Genomic DNA, 26,863 nt, shown 5'->3' with positions numbered 1-26,863 from the left:
CTTGCCATGGGGCTCTCATCTATACATATTGCTCAGTTATATATGAGGTAATAATACACACCAAACAGACGGCTAAACCTTGCCATGGGGCTAACATCTATACATATTGCTCAGTTATATATGAGGTAATAATACACACCAAACAGACGGCTTAATCTTGCCATGGGGCTCTCATCTATACATATTGCTCAGTTATATGAGGTAATAATACACACCAAACAGATGGCTTAATCTTGCCATGGGGCTCTCATCTATACATATTGCTCAGTTATATGAGGTAATGTTACACACCTAACAGGCGGCTTAATCTTGCCATGGGGCTCTCATCTATACATATTGCTCAGTTATATGAGGTAATAATACACACCAAACAGATGGCTTAATCTTGCCATGGGGCTCTCATCTATACATATTGCTCAGTTATATATGAGGTAATAATACACACCAAACAGACGGCTAAACCTTGCCATGGGGCTAACATCTATACATATTGCTCAGTTATATGAGGTTATAATACACAACAAACAGAAGGCTTAACCTTGCCATGGGGCTCTCATCTATACATATTGCTTAGTTATATGAGGTAATGATACACACCAAACAGACGTCTTAACCTTGCCATGGGGCTATCATCTTTACATATTGCTCAGTTATTTGAGGTAATAATACCCACCTAACAGACGGCTAAACCTTGCCATGGGGCTATCATCTATACATATTGCTCAGTTATATGAGGTAATAATACACACCAAACAGGCAGCTTAACCTTGCCATGGGGCTATCATCTATACATATTGCTCAGTTATATGAGGTAATGTTACACACCTAACAGACGGCTTAACCTCGCCATGGGGCTATCATCTATACATATTGCTCAGTTATATGAGGTTATAATACACACCTAACAGGCGGCTTAACCTTGCCATGGGGCTCTCATCTATACATATTGCTCAGTTATATGAGGTAATAATACACACCTAACAGACGGCTTAACCTTGCCATAGGGCTATCATCTATACATATTGCTCAGTTATATATGAGGTAATAATACACACCAAACAGGCGGCTTAACCTTGCCATGGGGCTCTCATCTATACATATTGCTCAGTTATATGAGGTAATAATACACACCAAACAGACGTCTTAACCTTGCCATAGGGATATCATCTATACATATTGATCAGTTATATGAGGTTATAATACACAACAAACAGACGTCTTAACCTTGCCATGGGGCTCTCATCTATACATATTGCTTAGTTATATGAGGTAATGTTACACACCAAACAGACGCCTTAACCTTGCCATGGGGCTCTCATCTATACATATTGCTCAGTTATATATTAGGTAATAATACACACCAAACAGACGTCTTAACCTTGCCATAGGGCTATCATCTATACATATTGCTCAATTATATGAGGTTATAATACACAACAAACAGACGGCTTAACCTTGCCATGGGGCTCTCATCTATACATATTGCTTAGTTATATGAGGTAATGTTACACACCAAACAGACGCCTTAACCTTGCCATGGGGCTCTCATCTATACATATTGCTCAGTTATATATGAGGTAATAATACACACCAAACAGACGGCTTAACCTTGCCATGGGGCTCTCATCTATACATATTGCTCAGTTATATATGAGGTAATAATACACACCAAACAGACGGCTAAACCTTGCCATAGGGCTATCATCTATACATATTGCTCAGTTATATGAGGTTATAATACACAACAAACAGGCAGCTTAACCTTGCCATGGGGCTCTCATCTATACATATTGCTTAGTTATATGAGGTAATGTTACACACCAAACAGACGCCTTAACCTTGCCATGGGGCTCTCATCTATACATATTGCTCAGTTATATATGAGGTAATAATACACACCAAACAGACGGCTAAACCTTGCCATGGGGCTAACATCTATACATATTGCTCAGTTATATATGAGGTAATAATACACACCAAACAGACGGCTTAATCTTGCCATGGGGCTCTCATCTATACATATTGCTCAGTTATATGAGGTAATAATACACACCAAACAGATGGCTTAATCTTGCCATGGGGCTCTCATCTATACATATTGCTCAGTTATATGAGGTAATGTTACACACCTAACAGACGGCTTAATCTTGCCATGGGGCTCTCATCTATACATATTGCTCAGTTATATGAGGTAATAATACACACCAAACAGATGGCTTAATCTTGCCATGGGGCTCTCATCTATACATATTGCTCAGTTATATATGAGGTAATAATACACACCAAACAGACGGCTAAACCTTGCCATGGGGCTAACATCTATACATATTGCTCAGTTATATGAGGTTATAATACACAACAAACAGAAGGCTTAACCTTGCCATGGGGCTCTCATCTATACATATTGCTTAGTTATATGAGGTAATGATACACACCAAACAGACGTCTTAACCTTGCCATGGGGCTATCATCTTTACATATTGCTCAGTTATTTGAGGTAATAATACCCACCTAACAGACGGCTAAACCTTGCCATGGGGCTATCATCTATACATATTGCTCAGTTATATGAGGTAATAATACACACCAAACAGGCAGCTTAACCTTGCCATGGGGCTATCATCTATACATATTGCTTAGTTATATGAGGTAATGTTACACACCTAACAGACGGCTTAACCTCGCCATGGGGCTATCATCTATACATATTGCTCAGTTATATGAGGTTATAATACACACCTAACAGGCGGCTTAACCTTGCCATGGGGCTCTCATCTAGACATATTGCTCAGTTATATGAGGTAATAATACACACCTAACAGACGGCTTAACCTTGCCATAGGGCTATCATCTATACATATTGCTCAGTTATATATGAGGTAATAATACACACCAAACAGGCGGCTTAACCTTGCCATGGGGCTCTCATCTATACATATTGCTCAGTTATATGAGGTAATAATACACACCAAACAGACGTCTTAACCTTGCCATAGGGATATCATCTATACATATTGATCAGTTATATGAGGTTATAATACACAACAAACAGACGTCTTAACCTTGCCATGGGGCTCTCATCTATACATATTGCTTAGTTATATGAGGTAATGTTACACACCAAACAGACGCCTTAACCTTGCCATGGGGCTCTAATCTATACATATTGCTCAGTTATATATTAGGTAATAATACACACCAAACAGACGTCTTAACCTTGCCATAGGGCTATCATCTATACATATTGCTCAATTATATGAGGTTATAATACACAACAAACAGACGGCTTAACCTTGCCATGGGGCTCTCATCTATACATATTGCTTAGTTATATGAGGTAATGTTACACACCAAACAGACGCCTTAACCTTGCCATGGGGCTCTCATCTATACATATTGCTCAGTTATATATGAGGTAATAATACACACCAAACAGACGGCTTAACCTTGCCATGGGGCTCTCATCTATACATATTGCTCAGTTATATATGAGGTAATAATACACACCAAACAGACGGCTAAACCTTGCCATAGGGCTATCATCTATACATATTGCTCAGTTATATGAGGTTATAATACACAACAAACAGGCAGCTTAACCTTGCCATGGGGCTCTCATCTATACATATTGCTTAGTTATATGAGGTAATGTTACACACCAAACAGACGCATTAACCTTGCCATGGGGCTCTCATCTATACATATTGCTCAGTTATATATGAGGTAATAATACACACCAAACAGACGGCTTAACCTTGCCATGGGGCTCTCATCTATACATATTGCTCAGTTATATATGAGGTAATAATACACACCAAACAGACGGCTAAACCTTGCCATGGGGCTATCATCTATACATATTGCTCAGTTATATATGAAGTAATAATACACACCAAACAGACGGCTTAACCTTGCCATGGGGCTCTCATCTATACATATTGCTCAGTTATATGAGGTAATGTTACACACCTAACAGACGGCTTAACCTCGCCATGGGGCTCTCATCTATACATATTGCTCAGTTATATGAGGTTATAATACACACCTAACAGGCGGCTTAACCTTGCCATGGGGCTCTCATCTATACATATTGCTCAGTTATATGAGGTAATAATACACACCTAACAGACGGCTTAACCTTGCCATAGGGCTATCATCTATACATATTGCTCAGTTATATATGAGGTAATAATACACACCAAACAGGCGGCTTAACCTTGCCATGGGGCTCTCATCTATACATATTGCTCAGTTATATGAGGTAATAATACACACCAAACAGACGTCTTAACCTTGCCATAGGGATATCATCTATACATATTGATCAGTTATATGAGGTTATAATACACAACAAACAGACGTCTTAACCTTGCCATAGGGATATCATCTATACATATTGCTCAGTTATATGAGGTAATGTTACACACCAAACAGACGCCTTAACCTTGCCATGGGGCTCTCATCTATACATATTGCTCAGTTATATATTAGGTAATAATACACACCAAACAGACGTCTTAACCTTGCCATAGGGCTATCATCTATACATATTGCTCAATTATATGAGGTTATAATACACAACAAACAGACGGCTTAACCTTGCCATGGGGCTCTCATCTATACATATTGCTTAGTTATATGAGGTAATGTTACACACCAAACAGACGCCTTAACCTTGCCATGGGGCTCTCATCTATACATATTGCTCAGTTATATATGAGGTAATAATACACACCAAACAGACGGCTTAACCTTGCCATGGGGCTCTCATCTATACATATTGCTCAGTTATATATGAGGTAATAATACACACCAAACAGACGGCTAAACCTTGCCATAGGGCTATCATCTATACATATTGCTCAGTTATATGAGGTTATAATACACAACAAACAGGCAGCTTAACCTTGCCATGGGGCTCTCATCTATACATATTGCTTAGTTATATGAGGTAATGTTACACACCAAACAGACGCCTTAACCTTGCCATGGGGCTCTCATCTATACATATTGCTCAGTTATATATGAGGTAATAATACACACCAAACAGACGGCTTAACCTTGCCATAGGGCTATCATCTATACATATTGCTCAGTTATATATGAGGTAATAATACACACCAAACAGACGGCTAAACCTTGCCATGGGGCTATCATCTATACATATTGCTCAGTTATATATGAAGTAATAATACACACCAAACAGACGGCTTAACCTTGCCATGGGGCTCTCATCTATACATATTGCTCAGTTATATGAGGTAATGTTACACACCTAACAGACGGCTTAACCTCGCCATGGGGCTCTCATCTATACATATTGCTCAGTTATATGAGGTAATAATACACACCAAACAGGCGGCTTAACCTTGCCATAGGGCTATCATCTATACATATTGCTTAGTTATATGAGGTAATAATACACACCAAACAGGCGGCTTAACCTTGCCATGGGCTATCATCTATACATATTGCTTAGTTATATGAGGTAATAATACACACCTAACAGACGCCTTAACCTTGCCACGGGGCTCTCATCTATACATATTGCTTAGTTATATGAGGTAATAATACACACCTAACAAGCGCCTTAACTTTGCCACGTGGCTCTCATCTATACATATTGCTCACTTATATGAGGTAATAATACACACCATACAGACGCCTTAACCTTGCCATGGGGCTATCATCTATACATATTGCTCAGTTATATGAGGTAATAATACACACCATACAGACGCCTTAACCTTGCCATAGGGCTATCATCTATACATATTGCTCAGTTATATATGAGGTAATAATACACACCAAACAGACGGCTTAACCTTGCCATAGGGCTATCATCTATACATATTGCTCAGTTATATATGAGGTAATAATACACACCATACAGACGCCTTAACCTTGCCATGGGGCTATCATCTATACATATTGCTCAGTTATATGAGGTAATAATACACACCATACAGACGCCTTAACCTTGCCATAGGGCTATCATCTATACATATTGCTCAGTTATATATGAGGTAATAATACACACCAAACAGACGGCTAAACCTTGCCATAGGGCTATCATCTATACATATTGCTCAGTTATATATGAGGTAATAATACACACCTAACAAACGGCTTAACCTTGCCATAGGGCTATCATCTATACATATTGCTCAGTTATATGAGGTAATAATACACACCTAACAAACGGCTTAACCTTGCCATAGGGCTATCATCTATACATATTGCTCAGTTATATGAGGTAATAATACACACCAAACAGACGCCTTAACCTTGCCATGGGGCTATCATCTATACATATTGCTTAGTTATATGAGGTAATAATACACACCTAACCGACGGCTTAACCTTGCCATAGGGCTATCATCTATACATATTGCTCAGTTATATGAGGTAATAATACACACCATACAGACGCCTTAACCTTGCCATAGGGCTATCGTCTATTTATATTGCTCAGTTATATGAGGTAATAATACACACCAAACAGACGGCTTAACCTTGCCATGGGGCTCTCATCTATACATATTGCTCAGTTATATGAGGTAATAATACACACCTAACAGACGCCTTAACCTTGCCATAGGGCTATCATCTATACATATTGCTCAGTTATATGAGGTAATAATACACACCATACAGACGCCTTAACCTTGCCATGGGGCTCTCATCTATACATATTGCTCAGTTATATGAGGTAATAATACACACCTAACAGACGGCTTAACCTTGCCATGGGGCTATCGTCTATACATATTGCTCAGTTATATGAGGTAATAATACACACCATACAGAAGGCTTAACCTTGCCATGGGGCTATCATCTATACATATTGCTCAGTTATATGAGGTAATAATACACACCATACAGACGGCTTAACCTTGCCATGGGGCTCTCATCTATACATATTGCTTAGTTATATGAGGTAATAATACACACCAAACAGACGCCTTAACCTTGCCATGGGCTTTCATCTATACATATTGCTTAGTTATATGAGGTAATAGTACACACCATACAGACGGCTTAACCTCGCCATGGGGCTCTCATCTATACATATTGCTTAGTTATATGAGGTAATAATACACACCATACAGACGCCTTAACCTTGCCATGGGGCTCTCATCTATACATATTGCTTAGTTATATGAGGTAATAATACACACCAAACAGACGCCTTAATCTTGCCATGGGGCTATCATCTATACATATTGCTTAGTTATATGAGGTAATAATACACACCATACAGACGCCTTAACCTTGCCATGGGGCTCTCATCTATACATATTGCTTAGTTATATGAGGTAATAATACACACCAAACAGACGCCTTAACCTTGCCATGGGCTATCATCTATACATATTGCTTAGTTATATGAGGTAATAATACACACCATACAGACGGCTTAACCTTGCCATGGGGCTCTCATCTATACATATTGCTTAGTTATATGAGGTAATAATACACACCAAACAGACGGCTAAACCTTGCCATGGGGCTATCATCTATACATATTGCTTAGTTATATGAGGTAATAATACACACCAAACAGACGGCTTAACCTTTGCCATAGGGCTATCATCCATACATATTGCTCAGTTATATGAGGTAATAATACACACCATACAGACGCCTTAACCTTGCCATGGGGCTCTCATCTATACATAAGTTATATGAGGTAATAATACACACCAAACAGAGGGCTTAACCTTGCCATGGGGCTCTCATCTATACATATTGCTCAGTTATATGAGGTAATAATACACACCAAACAGACGCCTTAACCTTGCCATGGGGCTCTCATCTATACATATTGCTCAGTTATATGAGGTAATAATACACACCAAACAGACGGCTTAACCTTGCCATGGGGCTCTCATCTATACATATTGCTCAGTTATATGAGGTAATAATACACACCATACAGACGCCTTAACCGTGCCATGGGGCTCTCATCTATACATTTTGCTCACTTATATGAGGTAATAATACACACTTAACAGACGGCTAAACCTTGCCATGGGGCTCTCATCTATACATATTGCTCAGTTATATGAGGTAATGATACACACCAAACAGACGGCTTAACCTTGCCATGGGGCTCTCATCTATACATATTGCTCAGTTATATGAGGTAATGATACACACCAAACAGACGGCTTAACCTTGCCATGGGGCTATCATCTATACATATTGCTCAGTTATATGAGGTAATAATACACACCATACAGACTCCTTAACCTTGCCATGGGGCTCTCATCTATACATATTGCTCAGTTATATGAGGTAATAATACACACCAAACAGACGGCTTAACCTTGCCATGGGGCTCTCATCTATACATATTGCTCAGTTATATGAGGTAATAATACACACCAAACAGACGGCTTAACCTTGCCATGGGGCTATCGTCTATACATATTGCTAAGTTAAATGAGGTAAAAAATCATGTTTTTATTTACTTCAGTGACACTTCTGCATGAAATTTACTGCCTTTTACAAGTTTGTTCTCCCTAGCAAAAAATATTTCATTTTCCCTCAAAATTTATCAAACTTATCATTCAATACGAATGATGGACATGAATGAATAAAGGAAAAGTATAAGGCTGAGGCTACTTAAATAATTAATAAACTCATATTAAAGAGGTTTTACACTAAGTTGTATATAAATGTCTATTAATCGTGTGAAAGAATATGTTTATATATGTTCATTTTTTATTTCTGTCATGATCTTATTTTCCCCAAATATTGGACTCGTCACGCTTTTTCACAAGGCACAATTCTCGGGTAAAATGCTCAGCATCCAAGAAGAGACACAGCAACGGAAACTTTGTTTTAATTAAGGGAAGGAATCTTGTTTTGGTTTTAATGAGATGGACTATCTTGTAATTAAAATCAAACATGTCTGTCCTATTCAGGTTTTGGGTGAAACATTTGCCTCAAAACATTTGTCTCAAATTGTTTATTTCGAACTGTGTATCTCAAAATGTTTGTCCCGAAATGATTGTCTCAAAAAATGTGTCTCAAAAGTCAAAATGTTTACATGAAAACGTTTGTCCCAAAATGTAAATACAAAATCTGAATAAAAACTGGTGTTGCATTCTTTCAGGCCAAATGGAGAGGACTAAGACAAAATAAACCTGTTGGTAAGACCAGTCTTTTCTTTATGTTGTTAGTTTGTTTGTGTTTGTGAAGAACATTAGTCGAAGTAAGTGACAGCATTTGTGTTATTTCCAGCTATGCAGCGTAGACGTTGTCATGCACAAAATTAAACCTAGGCTATAACTCATAAAACGGTAAGAGATATTGAAATGAAATTTTGTACACATGTTGCCGGAGACCGTTTTGACTGAAGATCATCAGACAAGCTTGTTTCACTGCATACTTTTAAATTAAACTGATTTGCTTTGACTCCTCATATCCCTATAGGGACATTCAAATATAATTATTTAGTCAATGACTTATATAGTAACTAGTTTGCTTCAACTTCACAAGTGTCTTCAGAGACTGTAAAACATGTTTCCCTGCAAACATTTGCAGATTCGCTTTGACTTCTCATAAGCTGTCCTTAACAATTTTGAAATCATTCAAGATGTTTTAGGAATACTGGCTCTAATTGTTAACTTTTTATACTTCTGGTATGAAATTAAAATATATAAATAATTATGATGCTCTCATTAAATGACCATACATAACTTGATGAGGCTTGTTCCCCAGGTAACCAACATATGTGGCGAGATATGTTTGACATTGCTGTGCGATATCGTCGACTGATTGACCCAGAACAGCCGGTATTGTGGCTCGATAAACTCCCCGACCATATACACAAAGATGGATATAAAAATGTTCTCACACTTGTTAAGTAAGTAAATGTGCTTTCTTCTATTTTTTTCATGCAATGTAGATTCAGTACTTAAATGAAAAAGTAAGAAAGAAAAAACACATTGGAACTTTATTTTCATTTATTGGTGGAAATGTGTTAGCATTTTTAAAATGCTGTATTTTGATGCTTAACTTTTGTGTCGCCTGTGAAGCATATGATTGCTTTGTCTGACTTTGGCAGTGCTGGCGTCACAGTTTCGTTTCCGATTTATATCTAATTAATATTTTATTTTCAGTCTTGGTATGGACATAGGTCTTGGACATATTTAGTAGATTACCCCTATTGATTTTAGAGTCTGAAGGTCAGAAGTCATGGACTTGGTATTTACGTAAACAAATGCTGGCGCTTCCGACAGGCGACACATCCCATTCTTAGAAATGGAGTTAAAGGACAAGAAAATACTGAGCATCACAGATAATCCATATTGTTTTCATCATTTTCAGAGGTTCCATCCACAATATAAAGACAATGCCATATTTCAACCTGGTGTTTAAATTGTTAAAAACAATGCTGGAACATTATTCTGACTCTGGGTAAGTTTTTAAGCATTAGACTCACGATTAGTTGCGAAAAAGACCAGTTTATTTGGCCATCTTATCAACAAATACTTTTTTTAACTATTGAAAGAAGTTTAAATAACTATGTCCTTATTTGGTAGAATAGGCATTTTTTTGCAAGATAAATTATATTAACTTTTACTTAATATTTATCTGAAATTCTTGATCTTGTGATATATATTTATCGAACGCTTGTTGATAGGATGACCCCAATGAGTATGGCCTGTTCAATTTAAATGTAGAAATATAGTATAAATAAAACAAAATACTGAAAAATGGACCTCGATTGTCTTGTGAGAACAGTGGCTATTTGCTTTTCTCTTATAATATGTCAGCTTACCAAAGGTCTTCTTGTACTCTGCTTGAAAAGGGTTCTCTTGTACTCTGTCTACTTAGCAAGGGTTCCCTTGTACTCTGTCTACTTAGCAAGGGTTCCCTTGTACTCTGTCTACTTACCAAGGGTTCTCTTGTACTCTGTCTACTTAGCAAGGGTTCTCTTGTACTCTGTCTACTTAGCAAGGGTTCCCTTGTACTCTGTCTACTTAGCAAGGGTTCTCTTGTACTCTGTCTACTTACCAAGGGTTCTCTTGTACTCTGTCTACTTGCCAAGGGTTCGTGTGTTTCCGGTCTTCTTACGAAGGATACTCTTGTACTCTGTCTACTTGCCAAGGGCTCTTGTGTATCCTGTCTTCTAGGGTACTCTTGTGTAATTGCCAAGGGTTTTCGTGTACCCTGTCTTCTTACAAAGGGTACTTTTGTTCTCTGTCTATTTGCCAAGGGTTCTCCTGTACCCTGTCTTCTTACTAAGGGTACTCAGGTACTCTGTCTACTTGCAAAGGGTTCTTGCGTACCCTGTCTTCTTACCAAGGGTACTCTTGTACTCTGTCTACTTGCCTAGGGCACTATAAAACTATGTATTCTGGCCAAGGGCACTCTTATATTTTGTCTTCTTGCCAACTGTTCTTTTGTACTCTGTCTTCTTGCCAAGGGCACTCTTGTACTCTTTCCACTTGCCAAGGGTACTTCTGTACTGTGTCTACTTGCCAAGGGCACTCTTGTACTGTGACTGCTTGCCAATGACACTCTTGGAACTCTTGTTCTGTGTCTACTTGCAAAGGGCACACTAGTTCTATGTTTACTTGCCATTTACACACTTGTTCTGTGTCTACTTGCCAATGACACTCTTGTACTGTGTCTACTTGCCAATGACACTCTTGTACTGTGCCTGCTTGCAAACGGAACTCTTGTACTGTGTCTACTTGCAAAGGGAATTCTTGTACTGTGTCTACTTGGTATAAACATTCTTGTTCTGTGTCTACTTGCCAATGGCACTCTTGTTCTCTGTCTACTTACCATTTACACTCTTGAACTGTGTCTACTTGCCAATGACACTCTTATACTGTATCTTCTTGCCATTTACACTCTTGTTTTGTGTCTTTTTGCCATTTACACTCTTGTTCTGTGTCTACTTGCCAATAACACTCTTGTTATATGTCTACTTGCCATTTACACTCTTATACTGTGTCTACTTTCCATTTACACTCTTATACTGTGTCTACTTGCCATTTACACTCTTGTTCTGTGTCTACTTGCCATTTACACTCTTGTACTGCGCTACTTGCCGCTTACACTATTGTTCTGTGTCTACTTGCCATTTACACTCTTATACTGTGTCTGCTTGCCATTAACACTCTTGTTCTGTGTCTACTTGCCAATAACACTCTTGTTATATGTCTACTTGCCATTTACACTCGTGTTCTCTGTACACTTGCCAAGGGGACTCTTGTCTTCTGTTTTTATGCCTAGGTCACTCTTGTCATCTGTCTTTTTGCAAAGGGCACTTTTGTCTTATGTCTTCTTGCTGAGGTTCTGTTGTACTAAGTATATGCTGTTTCGGATCTATTTTGCAATTTGTTGATACCTGAATCGAAAAAAAGAATTTTCAACCTTTTGTAGGAAATTTATATCGCTCGTTTAGGCTTGAGGTTTCTCCTAGGGTTGCATGGTTAATTTAATGGCATACAAATAGTGACAGAATAAGGGTAAAATCGCCATGCTGTTTTATTTACTAGCCTACAATTATATTTTATATATTTTTAGTGAGAAAAAGAAGTCCCACCAGACAAGCGCTAAGGATGAGATAGAGAATGCGGAGACTTGCGAGGATCTGCTGGAGGTGACAAAGGTTAATGCGCACAATGTACGACATACTAGCTTCATATTGTAGTACTAATGCATGTCACAACATCACTGTTTCCGGAAATACAAAAACAATTAAGACTGAAAACAGTCAACACTGTCAAAAAGCTTTTTATTGTATTTGCTGAAAAAAGATTGTGTAAAAACTGTTTTTCAAGCAAAAAATTAAAGACGTAGGGCTAATTTGAAAGTGTTTTTTAATCATCTTGAAGCCAAAATGGTTCAATATTAGAGCTTTGAACATCTTAAATTGCACACAAAAATGCTTGTATCACACTTTTCCTTTTTCTATTTAGTACATCTGTTTTTTTCGGGGAGAAATGGTTTAGGTATTGTTATATCTATGGTGTTGTCGGCGTCTTTCTGGTGCAAAAACATTAACCATTTTCCTAAACCTCTTCAAGACATTCATATAATGAAGCTTGGTACAAATATTGCAAGGCACTATACACACATGTTTAGCAAGGTCCACAACTCTAGCTTAAATATCTGTCAAGTATTCTCAATTTACCACCCCCACAACAACACCAGACAAGCATTGGCATTCTCTTTTTGGTCCATAATTTTCATTTTTTATGACTGATTTATTGCTTTTAAATTTGGCCATTTCATGCTTATTTTCCGTACAATGTTTCAGATTAAGAAAAAATGCTTTCATTATAATAAATGTTTTAAAATCAATTTACTTGTCATTTTTTACATATTTTCACTGAAGATTAACTGTTAATATGAGTCTTTTTTACCAGTGCTAGTCATCATTCTTTAACAAGACCTGCCATATAAAATCAAGAATTGGAGCAAGCCCAGAAAATATTTTACTACTGCAGGGCTTGAGCTGTTGTTGTAATTTTGTACAATGTATTGTGATTTATGATACAGGGTTTTTTGTTGCTATTTTGGAAGACACTTAAATCACAATAGGAAATTTTTGTGGCATTTTGCATCAGTTCTGAGATTTTCAAGCGACTATTATCTACTATTATATTCAATTTTGTGAAATTAAGCATGACATTATGGTATAGTTTAAATACCAGTCAACTTGTACACTTCTCTCTTTTCAGGAAGGTAAATACTTTAAAAAAAGAGATTTCTTTCTAGTTAAGTATAGACAAAAAAGTTTTTGGGAATATGTTTAATATTCGGACCTTTTAAAAGGCTGAACCCCCCCTGTAATCTCGATATAAATATTACTTAAATCAATATACTTGATGTTGTGACTTGTAGTTATTGGTGTTGGTGTTATATATTTGATAATTAGTATACTTTAGTACAATGTAGTTTTTCAGTTTGAGTTTATTCATTTGTGGGGCCTTTTGCATGGGGTCTAACCTACATGTACATTTGAAGGTTAAACATTTCATTTGCAAACAAATATACATGTGTATATAATACTTTTGAAATTATAAAAGCGCTCCTAGATTGAAATTGATTTTCATTCCATATTTTCTTTCTTTAAGTGATTATTACTTGAGCACTGAGCATGAAGTGCTCAAGATGAGCTATTGTAATCGGTCGAGCGTCGTTTATCGTTCGTTGTCAACAATTGCTTAAACAATATCCCCTCCTTAATTGCTAAGACAATTTTGATAAAACTTCTCTAGGATGTTCCTTGGGTGTTGCCCTTTCCAATGTGTTCAAAATAAATGAATTCATTACACAACTATGGTCATGGCAACCGAAAGGAAAAACTTGAAAAAAATATTTTCTTGACAAAAAATGTATGTCATAAACCTTAGATTTTCTGTGTGTAACATTGCTTGTGGTCCTCTACCAAGATTGTTCAAGTATGCCTTTAGGGGTCAAAATTTACAACACCCTGGAGGTCACCTGTTTTAAGTAACGATATATAGGGATTCTTTGGAAATTTTCCTGTCTTTGACAGCTGGGCCCTGACCTATGTTAATTGGTATGTATATTGTTGTCATCATATATTGATCCTGTTCCAATAGTGCCTCTGGGATCAAAACTGGCCACAACCCGGTGGGTCACAAGTTTCCTAAAGACGACGATACGGAAATTTAAGAAAATCTTCTTGTCTGAAACCGCTAGCCCTCAACCCTCAATAATTTGTATGTAGCATCATATATTGGTCCTCTACCAAGTTTGTTCAAATAATGCACCTAGGGTCAAAACAGGCCCCATCCATTATGATACTTTCTTATCTTTGAACCTAAAGCAATTAATTTGAAACCATGTGTACAGTTTTGAAAACAAATATCAATGGTGTCCTAAGATGACATTGACTGTGACATCATTTAAATTTGAAACCGTGTTTACAGTTTTGAAAAAAAATATCAATGTTGTGCTTAGATGACATTGACTGTGCTTAAACCCAAGGTCATATTTTTGGAACAAAGAAGTAAAATTTGAACCATGTGTTCAGTTTGCAAACAAATGTTGTCCTGGAATGACATTGACTGTGACCTTTAGACATACTGTCTTATTTTTGAAGGTTCAGCAATGAAATTTGACCATGTGTACAGTTTTGTAAACAAATATCAATGTTCTCTAGATTACCTTGACTTTGACCTTTTGACCTAGGCCTAAAGCTCTACATTTAGTGTTAAACATTGTCTAGTGGTCCTGGGGTCCCTATTTTACATAGAGATATGTAGACATTATTGACCTTATTTACTTATATGAAGCTTCAGCTATAAAATTTGGACTATGGTTTTTGAAAACAAATACCATCCTTAGATATTTGTTGTTCAAAATTGGCTTCACTCAATGATATGCTGGGTTACATGGAGCTATAAAGGAAAAAGAAATGTCTTGTCTAAAACCATAAAAATCAAAATTTAAAACTTTCACTCATGTTATATACGGCCATAATGACATTTTTTGTGTTTTTTTCAGTAAAGTCAAATTTTAAACTTTCACTTAATAGGTAATTATACATGACATTCTTGTTTTTTCAGTCATAAATTGATTTTATGAAGTGGGTTGGTTATACCGCGATTTACGCATCCACGCTGGCTAGAGTATTTGACGGTTAAATGAAAAATCATTTTTTCTTTTATTTTTGTAGAACAAGTATGTTTTTCTTTGAAAACTGTGTGACTGTTATATATGTGCTTAAGTCACTATTGATTAATGTGTATAGCAATAATAGCGTGTATGTAAGACTGGTTGTTTGTATTGTCCAGACTGGTTTGTTCACTTGCACACCCAAGGATACGTCACAGGTAGGTATCATCCTTTTCCTCGGCAGAACACCTCTTTTTCCTCTCCTAGCCTAAATGAGTCATCTTTTAAAAAAAAACACCTGAAGGCGAAGAGGAAATAGAAATGGTACGCATGAGTATGTATGTGCTAGTGTATGTGCATCGCATTATGTTTTGTCTGGAGCATAATTCCTAAAGGGGTTCAGGTATTAACTCAAATTGCCTCAGCAAATTTATCATTTTGAGAAGATGTACAGCGTACAGAAACCATAACTCTGGCTATGTTCTTGAAGATATTGCCCTTTGTTCATATTCATGTACTGAATTTTTGTCCTGAGCATATCTCAATAAGTGTTTGAGGTATTGACTGCAAATTTCATATACAGATTCATCATATTGAGCAGAAATGATGTGCACAAAAACCACAACTCTGGTGTGCATCGCATTATGTTTTGTCTGGAGCATAATTCCTAAAGGGGTTCAGGTATTAACTTCAAATTGCCTCAGCAAATTTATCATTTTGAGAAGATGTACAGCGTACAGAAACCATAACTCTGGCTATGTTCTTGAAGATATTGCCCTTTGTTCATATTCATGTACTGAATTTTTGTCCTGAGCATATCTCAATAAGTGTTTGAGGTATTGACTGCAAATTTCATATACAGATTCATCATATTGAGCAGAAATGATGTGCACAAAAACCATAACTCTGGCTGCAATATTTGCATAGTTTATAATGGGTATTTGTTTATTTTCATACTTAATTTTTGTCTGAGGCATAAGTCCAAAAGACTGAAGAATTAATTTCAAACTTCACATAAAGACATATCCTACTTACACAATAACCATAACTCTGATGCAGTTTTTGTTTTAGTAATTGTCTTTTGTTCCTTTTTTCAAGAAGCATAATTCCAAACTGGAACCTAACACGCCAAAACACTTTTTATCAATTGTGACCTTAGTCCTTTGTTCTATTGATGAAGGATTCTTGTTCTATTGACTAAGGATGATTTAGCATGGTAAAACTACAAGCTTGTGTTGTCTTATTTTATTTCACCTTCTTTAAATTAACAACTTTATTAACTCTTACAAAGCTCTGAACAGTCGGCCCAGTGTCTTAAAGCTGTTAATTTCTATGAAATTATTTCATTAAGAATATCTTTAATACCATGCATACTGGTTCAATAACCTACGTATGATACGGGCAAACCTAATCCACTGGTGATACGGCAAACCCTGTGCCTCTAGTTGGTAGGTTCAGTTATCCAAGAGTGATACGGGCAAACCCTGTGCCTCTAGTGGTTAGGTTCAGTTATCCACAGGTGATATGGGCTATAAATGTGCTATTTGTCTCTTTAATACTTTAAATTAATGAACGTATGTTGTTGTTTTTCACCGAACGAATAAGATGACTCATTTAACCCTCTTTGCTGAAGCGATTGAATCATGACATTTCCTAAAAGCATTACACTATTATAAAGTTTTTGTTATCACATCTTAATTACATTGAATGGAATTAAGCTTTGCTGTGCATTTAACAATCAAGTCATATTAACAGTATGAGGGATTGGCTCATCGTAATGGCTTGAAGACTGAAGTTAAAACCTTACGCTGTTAATCGCATGTTACCAAAATGAATGATTTTTTGTTTATAACAATTAGTTTAAGTGTTGCTTAACCCTCTCCTTCATTGAAAAGTGGTCATATCACCTCTCCCTATTTCATGCCTTAAAGTTGGGGTAAAATGTGTGTGTATGTACTGTTTAAAGGAAATTAGAAAGTACTTGGTCATTATTCTTAGTACCATTGTATGCTTTAAAAGTAAAAACTTAACAGAAGGCAGTCTAATCAGTAGTATTTTTACCCTAGTTTAGAAGAAATAATGATTTTGATTTGCCTGGTACATTTTTGACCCCATCCTAATCCCTGTCCAATTTTAAGCATTACACTGACCTATTCATTGACAAATTTCATCACAGCCAAGAGATGATCACCTGATACCTCCAGATTTAACAAAGGCCTCTTGAATGAGCTTTTTACCCTGATATTCTTATATATAGTGGAATGATTTGGCCAATTAGTCCTTGATAGGGAATGTGTCATATGAAAATGGTAGGAGGTCATCAGTTCACCCCCACCATATCTTTTTTAACATCGTTTATTTTTTGAGGAAAAAGTAGAGTAGGTATTGCCTTTGCCTTTATGTCTTTGTCGGCTTCATTAGCGACATAAAGCAAAAACTTTGACCATGATTTAAGAATCATTCAAAGGCGCATTATATACTAGGGTGATGTATTTTTTTTAATAGTATATTTAACTTTTAATTCCTTCTACCTATAGTGTGTTTCTTTGAATTAAACTTGGTACACATCATGCCAAAGAAAGTAAGCACAGGTGAAACGATTTATATATCTCTTGCTCTAATAGTTGACGAGTAATGCCCCTTGTTGGTTTAAAAATACAGTTGAAATACTTCTTAAGTTTTTATGTGTGTTTACTAAAAAGCTCGTTATCATTGACCTCGTTGTTTTCATCTTGCAGTATGACTTGGTTCATTGCTGTGGCATTGACTGTTTATTATGTGGATATTGTCATCTGTCACATGTACTACTCATAGATTTGAGTAACTTTAGTATGAGTCTGTTAATGCTAATTGCATAGAAATATATAAAAAGCATCTTGATTTCTGAGTTTTATAAACATACCTATTATTGGCAAAGGATTGTTACCACGGTTTTCTTGAAATTTGAATCGCAAATGAGATTTTTAAATTTGCTGAATTTATGCTGGATGTAGTTTGATTTGTATGTACCACACTCCCAGACTACTTATTAAAGAATAAAGTTTATTTATAATGTACATTTAAATTGTACAGCTATATAGGCTTTTTTGAAGTACCTTGAAACACATGAAAATTGTATTCAGTGTTTCAAAATACGTTATGATTGTGTTTAAGTGTCCCTAAGCACATGATAATTGTGGTACCTTGTCTGTTCACAGCACCAGCAGACAGACCAAAGTGGGTTTGTGGTATCAACACAGGTACCAAGTATGAGGAAACGGTCAGAAAAGGATCGGCTTGAAGGGGCCATGCTGGTACTTACTGATGATGTGTGAGTTGATCTTTATATTTTACTCTTCATTGTATTGCCCAGTATGAGGAATCAAGGATTGTCTGTCTAATGATTTTGTGGCCGAAGCTCGGTCCCATTCCCAACCTCAAAAAATATATATTTCCCCCTAACTTTGTGTTAAAATCCCATTTGGGTTGTCCTGATTTGAAGATTTTTTTGAAGAATCAATATAGGACAAAATACAGCCAAAATGGACGCATTATTTCGCCTACAATATGGTACTATAATTCACTTATTTAAATAAGAATAGATATTACTTGAGGTCACTTTTTTACACAAAATTACCCTTTTACCTGACCTGATACTCCCTGGGAAACAGTCAGAGAATGACCGTGGGACAACGCTTGTACTCACCGATGAAGATGAAGGATTCTTTAAAACATTATCGATTTCCACGTTTTCTCTCCCATCATCCTCTTACATTGCTTAACATGTCTAACGGATAACAGTTACAGCACAACCGCCTCAAGGGGACCAAGCTTTTACACACTGATGTTGAGGTAGAGAGTCTACAAATCAATATTCATTTTCACATTCGCACTCCAACCACCCACTTACTTGTCCAATAATGAAACCTGCCTAAGATATTGGAAATAAAAGCTTGTATAAGAAGATCGAATTATTCATGCATGTAACTTACATGTAATCTCATTTCTTAAACCAGTGAGAAGCAGACATTATTCACTATAGAGGTAGCCAACACCCGGCCCCGGACAGCGGACTACCACGCCGAGCTGGACTACATCTATAACCAGCTTCAGGATGAAATACGGCGGACTGGATCCAGTAAAGTCTCTGTAAGTTTGTACATGGTAGTAAATGTTATGTCGGAGATGATATTGTAACTTTCCTTGTATTTTTCTCGTTTGTTTGTTTTATTTCCAGTGTAAAACTATAATATGATTTCAAAACTATTGTGTCTGCGGAAAAAATCTAGAATACCATGGGAGGATTTGTTCAAAATTGAAATGGTATTTAAACACTGAATCTAGCTTTTAAAAGGTGTATGTTGATTTATTTGCTTCAATTGTGAAGACGGCATAAAGCTGGTATGAATCATTCGAGAGTTTGTTTTGTGGGTAGAAACCAGTACTGTGTCTTTTATGAGAAGCTAAGAGAACGATTTCCAGGTTGGGGACGTCTGCGTAAGAGGAGTTTACCATATTCATCTTTGTCCTCTTCAGCTTATATTGCCGGATTTTTTTGTTTTTAACTTAGTCATGATCTCTTATTTGGCAGGAGATGGATCCAGTGATCAACATTATACTGTCCATGTCGTACTACTTCTACAACCTGATGCCCTTATCTCGGGGATCTAGGTACGGCCTACTTGTTATTTATTATAATATCTAGCAGAATATTAAAAAGTATGACACTGAGATACTTTCAATTTACGACTAAAACCAACTTAGATATTAAAACAGGCACTCGATATGTATTAAAAGGATAGCTCTAAGATCAACAGTTTGTAAAGGAGTTTCGTCTCATTGTTAATTTTAACAACAACTACAATATTGTTATTTGTTTCAGTGTTGTGGCCTATTCAGTGGCCCTTGGTCTAATAATGTCTGTGGGTCGGCAGGTCACAGGGAAACTTCCTACTAGCAAGGTAGGTTCTGGTAATATGGCATGCATGCCTACTGAATTGTTTCCCCCTACCATGCATGGCAGACACAAAGCGATTACCTTGTCCAGCACGGTCATCCGCAGCGCCACACTTTTGTTTCCAACATAACTAATATTTTTGTTATCTGACCTATGACTATGTTAGCCGCATGTGTTTCAGTTGTTAAGAAATGGAGACTATGGAACCTATCTTTGCCAAAGTTGGTAGAGACTGTGTTTCAGTTGTTAAGATAGGGAGACTTTGTTATTTCAGTTGTTTGAGGCTTTGCTACACGTATATTTCATATGATGCAGTTGTTAAGAGAACGAGAATGTTAAATTTCCTATGATACAGTTGTTTTATCTTGCCTGTGTTTCAGTTGTTATAGAAGGGGTCTAAGTTATTTGTCCTAGGTTACACTTGTTAGAGCCTTTGTTTACTTGCATATGTTTCAGTTGTAAGAGACAACGCTGCTTTATATTGCCTGTGTTTCAGTTGGTTGAGATTGAGGCTATGTTAGCTTGCCTGTATTTTATATGAAAGACATGGAGGCTTTGTTAGCTTGCCTGTATTTTATATGAAAGAGATGAAGGCTATGTTATCTTGACTGCATTTCAGTTAGTAGAGATTGGGTCTATGCTATCTTTTCTATGTTAAAGTTGTTAGAAACTATTTTATCTTGCCTGTGTTTCAGTTGTTATAGATGGGGTCTAAGTTATTTGTCCTAGGTTACACTTAGAGGACGAAGGCTGTGTTATATTGCCTGTGTTTCGGTTATTAGAGATGGAGTCTAGGTTACATTGCCTGTGTTTTTTCATTTGTTTGAGATCGAGGCTACGTTATCTTGCGTGTTTTAGTTCTTAGAGATGGAGGCTATATTACCTTGCCTGTGTTGTTTCGTTTGTTAGAGATTGAGGCTACGTTATCTTGCGTGTTTTAGTTCTTAGAGATGGAGGCTATGTTACCTTGCCTGTGTTTCATTTGTTAGAAATTGAGGCTATGTTATGTTGCATGTGTTTCAGTTATTAGAGATGGGGGCTATGTTACCTTGATGTGTTTCATTTGTTAGAAATTGAGGCTATGTTATGTTGCATGTGTTTCAGTTATTAGAGATGGGGGCTATGTTACCTTGCCTGTGTTTCATTTGTTAGAGATGGAAGCTATGTTATCTTGTCTATGTTTCAGTTGCTAGAGATGGAGGCTATGTTATCTGGGGCCCCTGACGCCTTTATAATGGTAACCAAACAGTGGATGAACATTAAACGGTATTTACTCTTGCCTGTGTATAACTGGATTTGCGAAAATTATATGTTTGATATGCCGTATAGTAAAAAGAAATAATTTACAATACTTTATTATAAGCTTTTTTTTTTTTAAAGAAAAAGGGATATTGTTTTTGCACAATTTCAAATATTGGTATTTCTGAGAATTTAACTCTAACTGCTACAAATTTCACATGTGTATTTTCCTGGCCCAAATGAATCTTGATAACAAATATTTTAGTGAAGCAGATTGAGGTTTATATTTCATTTAAGGAACAAATTGGGGGATTGATGTCATTACCGGGGAATGAACACAGTTGGGCTGGTTAAAGTGTGTGGAGTCAATCCCGCAACTCATTACTTATATTTACACCAATAGAATTGTTAAAAAATACTTACTTTCTTTTAAGAAAACCTTTCAGTTAATCTGCCTCACCCATAATGCAAATAGAACGACCCAACTGTTACCAGAAACAGTTTGTAAACTTACGTTGATCAATCACTTAAAGCACCTTAAAACGTAAAATTGAAGCACAAATAACCACAATACATTTAACATATCATAAGTTGAAACTTTCTTACATGTTCATTTAAGGAATTAAAGTTGAGGTGTAAATATTTAACAATTTCAATGACTTTCTTAAACTTTGATTTTATTAAAAAATGTTAATCGTGATCATTTTCAAATAATTTTCATTTCAAAGTCTCAAGACTTTTTGGAAAAGAAAAAAATACACAATTTATACCGAAACTAAAACACCTTAACTTGATGCTTTCATAAACGACATGCTTTGAAGCGTTTGAGGTATTGCGGCATGGACAAAGATGGTATCTCTAAATGCAATCAGATTAGGATAAAGATCCAGTAGTCAAATTAACAAGTATTATGTGGATGTGTTAGTAAAATGAAATGATTGTCCTCTATTCCAGATTGGCATCCCCCATGTCCGGACTGCCGACGGTGTGGGAGACGTTCCCTACCGTGAGAAGTGCCCTCGAGGTTCTCAACGTCAACACCGACTCGTGCTCATAACCTACTCGCTCAACGAACATCAACGTCAACACTGACTCATGCTCATAACCTACACGCTCAACGAACATCAACTCAACTCAACTCGACTTTAAATAATGGCAACCAACAGATTCCACACACTGTATTTTCAAACATGTCCAATCAAGTTTCTTTGCATGACAGAAGCGAATTTGATTCTTAAAATATATCCAATCAGTTACCTCTGTGGCTTCTATAAACGCACACTTAAAATAGTTCATTAAATCAAACACATTCATTAGATGTTATTTTTGATGCTGACAATAAGTTATACTGAATTTGTTACAACTGCAAAAATCTAAGGATTTCTTATTTCGTTATTCGTGCGAGTGTTTTATAATCTTGCAGTGGCTTCAAATATGGTAGGATGCAATTTTCTCAAACCACCATTTTCTTTTGACAAAAAATCAAGATGTGTTTTTGACTAATGTTAGATATTGACAGTCGTACAAGAGTCTCCATTTAATAAGGAAGAAGTATGAAAACAGGTTAGGAAAGGATATAAAGTGAGCCTTTGGTGACCTTTAAAACTTATCCGTAAAGATTCTTTTTATCACATGCCACCTAAACTACAAAAATGAAGATATTACTGATTTGTATGTGAAATGTTTGCCTATGAAGTAGTTGGGCGAAATTATTTCAACGTCTTTGTAAAGAATAAGTTACGTAATGGTTGTATTACATTCACATGTAATAAACAAACACATACGCGTATATATCTCATACATGTACAGGTAAATATCACATATATGTTCATGTAGTATTATGATCGTTTTTTAAAACTAAAATGTTTTAAATTGTACATGTTGAGTTTTTGGCACCTTTGTTTTGTTTAAGTTTTTTCTCTTCACTGCAAATTAATTTGTTAATTAGAGTTTGTGTTATTTTTAAAACCCAAAGATATCTTTATTAACAAAAACATGTCTTTGTAAGTATAAAGCATTAAATAATGTGGCGCCTGCGAAACATGGAAGTCATGGTGGATGCTTTGTCCGGCGTCGTCGTCCGATTCATTATCAGAGTATCGTTTCATATCAATTACTTTTAAACTATATGGTATACAGTATTCAACCTTGGTGCGCAGTGAAGGTCAGTATACGACCCCTATTGATTTTGGACTCAAAAGATTAAGGTTGCGGTGGCCTTTACTACAATTAGTTTACGGTCAATAACGTTTAAAGACGGTGTGCAATTTTAAATTCGGTATGCTCATTGTTCATGGTCAGTAGATGACACCTTATTTTGTACTGGATAGATCAAGGTCACAGCGACCATAAATATAACTAAATGTAAGGTCATTGTTCATGGTCATTAGATAACATATATTGATTATGTGGTCAATAAATTAACATGGTTGACTTGATTAGTAAATATATCGGGCACACCTGACAGACGACACATCCGATTCCCGGAATTCTATTTTATTTTGTTAACATCAAGGTAACATTACAATTATGTCTGTGTGAAGTTTATTTTTTTATTATCCAAAGAATTATTGTGTACGATTGGTCCGGTTATGTTATTCGTATTACTTAAAGAGTGTACTCAGGTTGAGTGTCTTATTAAGTTTTGTTCATCTATGCAAAACTTTTATTCTTTGTTACTACCTTTTTTATCGACAACTAACGAAATAAATATAAAACATCATCGTTTGTGTGTTAATATGTTGAATTTGTATAAGCCTGCCATAAACATAGGGATTCCTCTGCAACGGAGGGCGGTCGGGCGACGTACTTAGTGGTGAGTTGTTGTTTAAACTCGAAAAGCTTTTGTCTGCTCCGTCAGCCATCATATTTCTTTTTCAAATCTTAATAAATATTGGCCAGAACATGTGGGTCTAAATAAAGTGGGTAATGAAGTTAGAACTGGTATCAACATCAAATGTAACGTTTTTATTTTCAAGTTATATTATCCCGAACACTTGCAATCCATTGTTCTTATTAGCAGATCTTTTTCAATGGTAACTACTGATGTAGATCATTTCACGTTCTTCGTCAAAACAAAGACACATCGGATGTCTAATAACCTCTTTTGTCTTCAAAATGGTTGTATTTGTATTGGTGATGTTTCGTCTTTGATTCCGTGTCCATGTGTTGTGTCGCATGCTTGGATACCATTGTTTCTATTGAAACAAAAGAACGCTCATATGAACGAGAGATACTCTTGTCCCTCAAGATTGAAATAATTTGACCACTCGTATTCAACTTTCTGTTATCGACCTTGGTCGGTGACGTAAATAACAGAAGTTTCTCCTAGACGGCAAAGTAGTTAGGAGTGTGAATATGGGTTTAACAGGCATCATAATGCAACCTTATGGTAAATGGAGCTGACGAAGAACTAGACAATTTGTGGGTTGGATTTCTTAAAATGATATATTGATAATTTTAAAGTTGACTGCAATTTATCCTGATGGAATAATACAGTTTGTACTGTAAAGGTTATTACAGGCTTACTTGACGCTTAGTAAGTATGATCTGGCAATGGAAGACCTGTAACCTGTCATTGACGCCAAGTCCTCCAGTAAACGACTGTTTGCACGGAGAGTTATCTACCTTTAACTGAAGGTAAAAGTAAATCACAATTGCAAACAAGAATACTTTTTTCAGTACTACAGTTGTTTTTTTTTATATTGTTTATTTTTCTGCATAATCTGAGCCTGAATTAATCACTTTTTAAGCAAGTTTAATTCGTAATGAATGACCGCGCATGTGACATTCTATATATATATATATATATATATATATATATATATATATATATATATAACACTATAAACGTTTTGTATGTTGAGCATATTTTCAGCGCTATTCAATTATGACATGGTGTAGAAAGGTATCACTTGTAGTATATAGGTATAAAATGACATTTAATGATTGCGATGTCATTTATGATACAAATGTATGTGGTATAGAGAACTTCGAAAACTGTTTAAAAACAAACCTACAAAGAAAAAAATATGAAACAGTTTGCAATCTCAGACAAATCCATACCATTACATAAATACTATTTCAATTAAAGAATCGTCGGTATTAGGCCGTAACTTCAAAAATAAGTTTGTTCGTGAAAGGGGTCATAGTGATATAGAAGACCGCCTCTCACTTAAGAAGTTATGGTTTGATTTCTACCAAGGGTACTTTCTCATGGTCGATCAAAAATAACATGTAGTTGTTTATACCTTTGAAACAGACCCAAGAGCTGTCAGTTATATTCACAATTAAGCTATTATATAGTCGCATAAACGAAACAACTTACAAATTGTGTTGTTTGTATTCAGAACAACACAGCCGCTGAAGATGACTTCAAGCGTAACCTAGATGGTGGCGGGGGAGACGAGGTATCAAACCTGTTTTATCTTGGTCTGGCTCAGTACTACCGCGGCAAGGTGCGCAACGCCATTAAGATGTTCAAAGAAGTGCCCAGCAAGGACCCGGATCGCCTGGACGCTTGCACTAGCCTTGCTCAGGCTTTTAGGTTGGTAAAGGTTTGCTGAGAATCAGAGATTGGTGATAAAGAATGCTTTTAGAATAGACAGAAAAGATTAAGGAATGTCAACTCTTCCATACGAAAACCTTCCAAGGGTCAACTTAATTGATGAAATGATAAAAAAACGGCAATTTACATGTAGTTTTCTAATTTGGAGAAAAGCATAGGTTTAGCAGTGGGAATGGGGCCGAAAATTTGAAATTCATGATTTATAGATATGGACATTTCACCATTCTGGAATATTCTGTTTGCTTTAAAAAATAATTCTTACTGGTCATCAAAATCAATGTGTAAAAATATTTCATTTTTGTAAAATTTCCGATGAAAATTCGTATTTTTGCAATTTTGTAAACTTTGCAATCATCACTAAACTTTTGGTGAAATATTTTGACTGTGGCACTCAAAACAAATTGAATTTAAACGATATGTTATAAAATCCTTTTTCCCAAGAAATTGGAATAAAACCTTGTGATTGATAATAACATGTATGTTTCGTTTACTTATAACAA

General features: G+C 36.2%; 1 protein-coding gene and 1 pseudogene across 3 annotated transcripts in view; both read left to right on the top strand.

Annotated features, from left to right (window-relative positions):
• LOC128207703 (tetratricopeptide repeat protein 13-like) overlaps window positions 1-24,493 on the top strand; it is a 47,385-nt gene extending 22,892 nt beyond the window's left edge. For 2 of the 3 annotated variants that reach the window (XM_052910787.1, XM_052910786.1), the window contains exons 7-17: window positions 9,125-9,161; window positions 9,733-9,877; window positions 10,342-10,431; window positions 12,556-12,655; window positions 15,801-15,839; window positions 18,819-18,931; window positions 19,617-19,749; window positions 20,192-20,271; window positions 20,483-20,561; window positions 21,744-21,823; window positions 22,751-24,493. In XM_052910787.1, the coding sequence (XP_052766747.1) occupies window positions 9,125-9,161; window positions 9,733-9,877; window positions 10,342-10,431; window positions 12,556-12,655; window positions 15,801-15,839; window positions 18,819-18,931; window positions 19,617-19,749; window positions 20,192-20,271; window positions 20,483-20,561; window positions 21,744-21,823; window positions 22,751-22,853 (999 nt within the window). In that variant the 3' untranslated portion in view covers window positions 22,854-24,493. The remainder of the gene's footprint in view (window positions 1-9,124; window positions 9,162-9,732; window positions 9,878-10,341; window positions 10,432-12,555; window positions 12,656-15,800; window positions 15,840-18,818; window positions 18,932-19,616; window positions 19,750-20,191; window positions 20,272-20,482; window positions 20,562-21,743; window positions 21,824-22,750) is intronic. The other variant, XM_052910788.1, reaches the window with a different exon arrangement.
• A 691-nt stretch (window positions 24,494-25,184) lies between these two features.
• LOC128208631 (tetratricopeptide repeat protein 13-like) overlaps window positions 25,185-26,863 on the top strand; it is a 48,081-nt pseudogene continuing 46,402 nt past the window's right edge.

This window comes from Mya arenaria, chromosome 11, assembly GCF_026914265.1.
Source record: "Mya arenaria isolate MELC-2E11 chromosome 11, ASM2691426v1".
NCBI classification, from domain to species: Eukaryota; Metazoa; Mollusca; class Bivalvia; order Myida; family Myidae; genus Mya; species Mya arenaria.
This window is presented reverse-complemented; position numbering and strand designations above follow the sequence as displayed.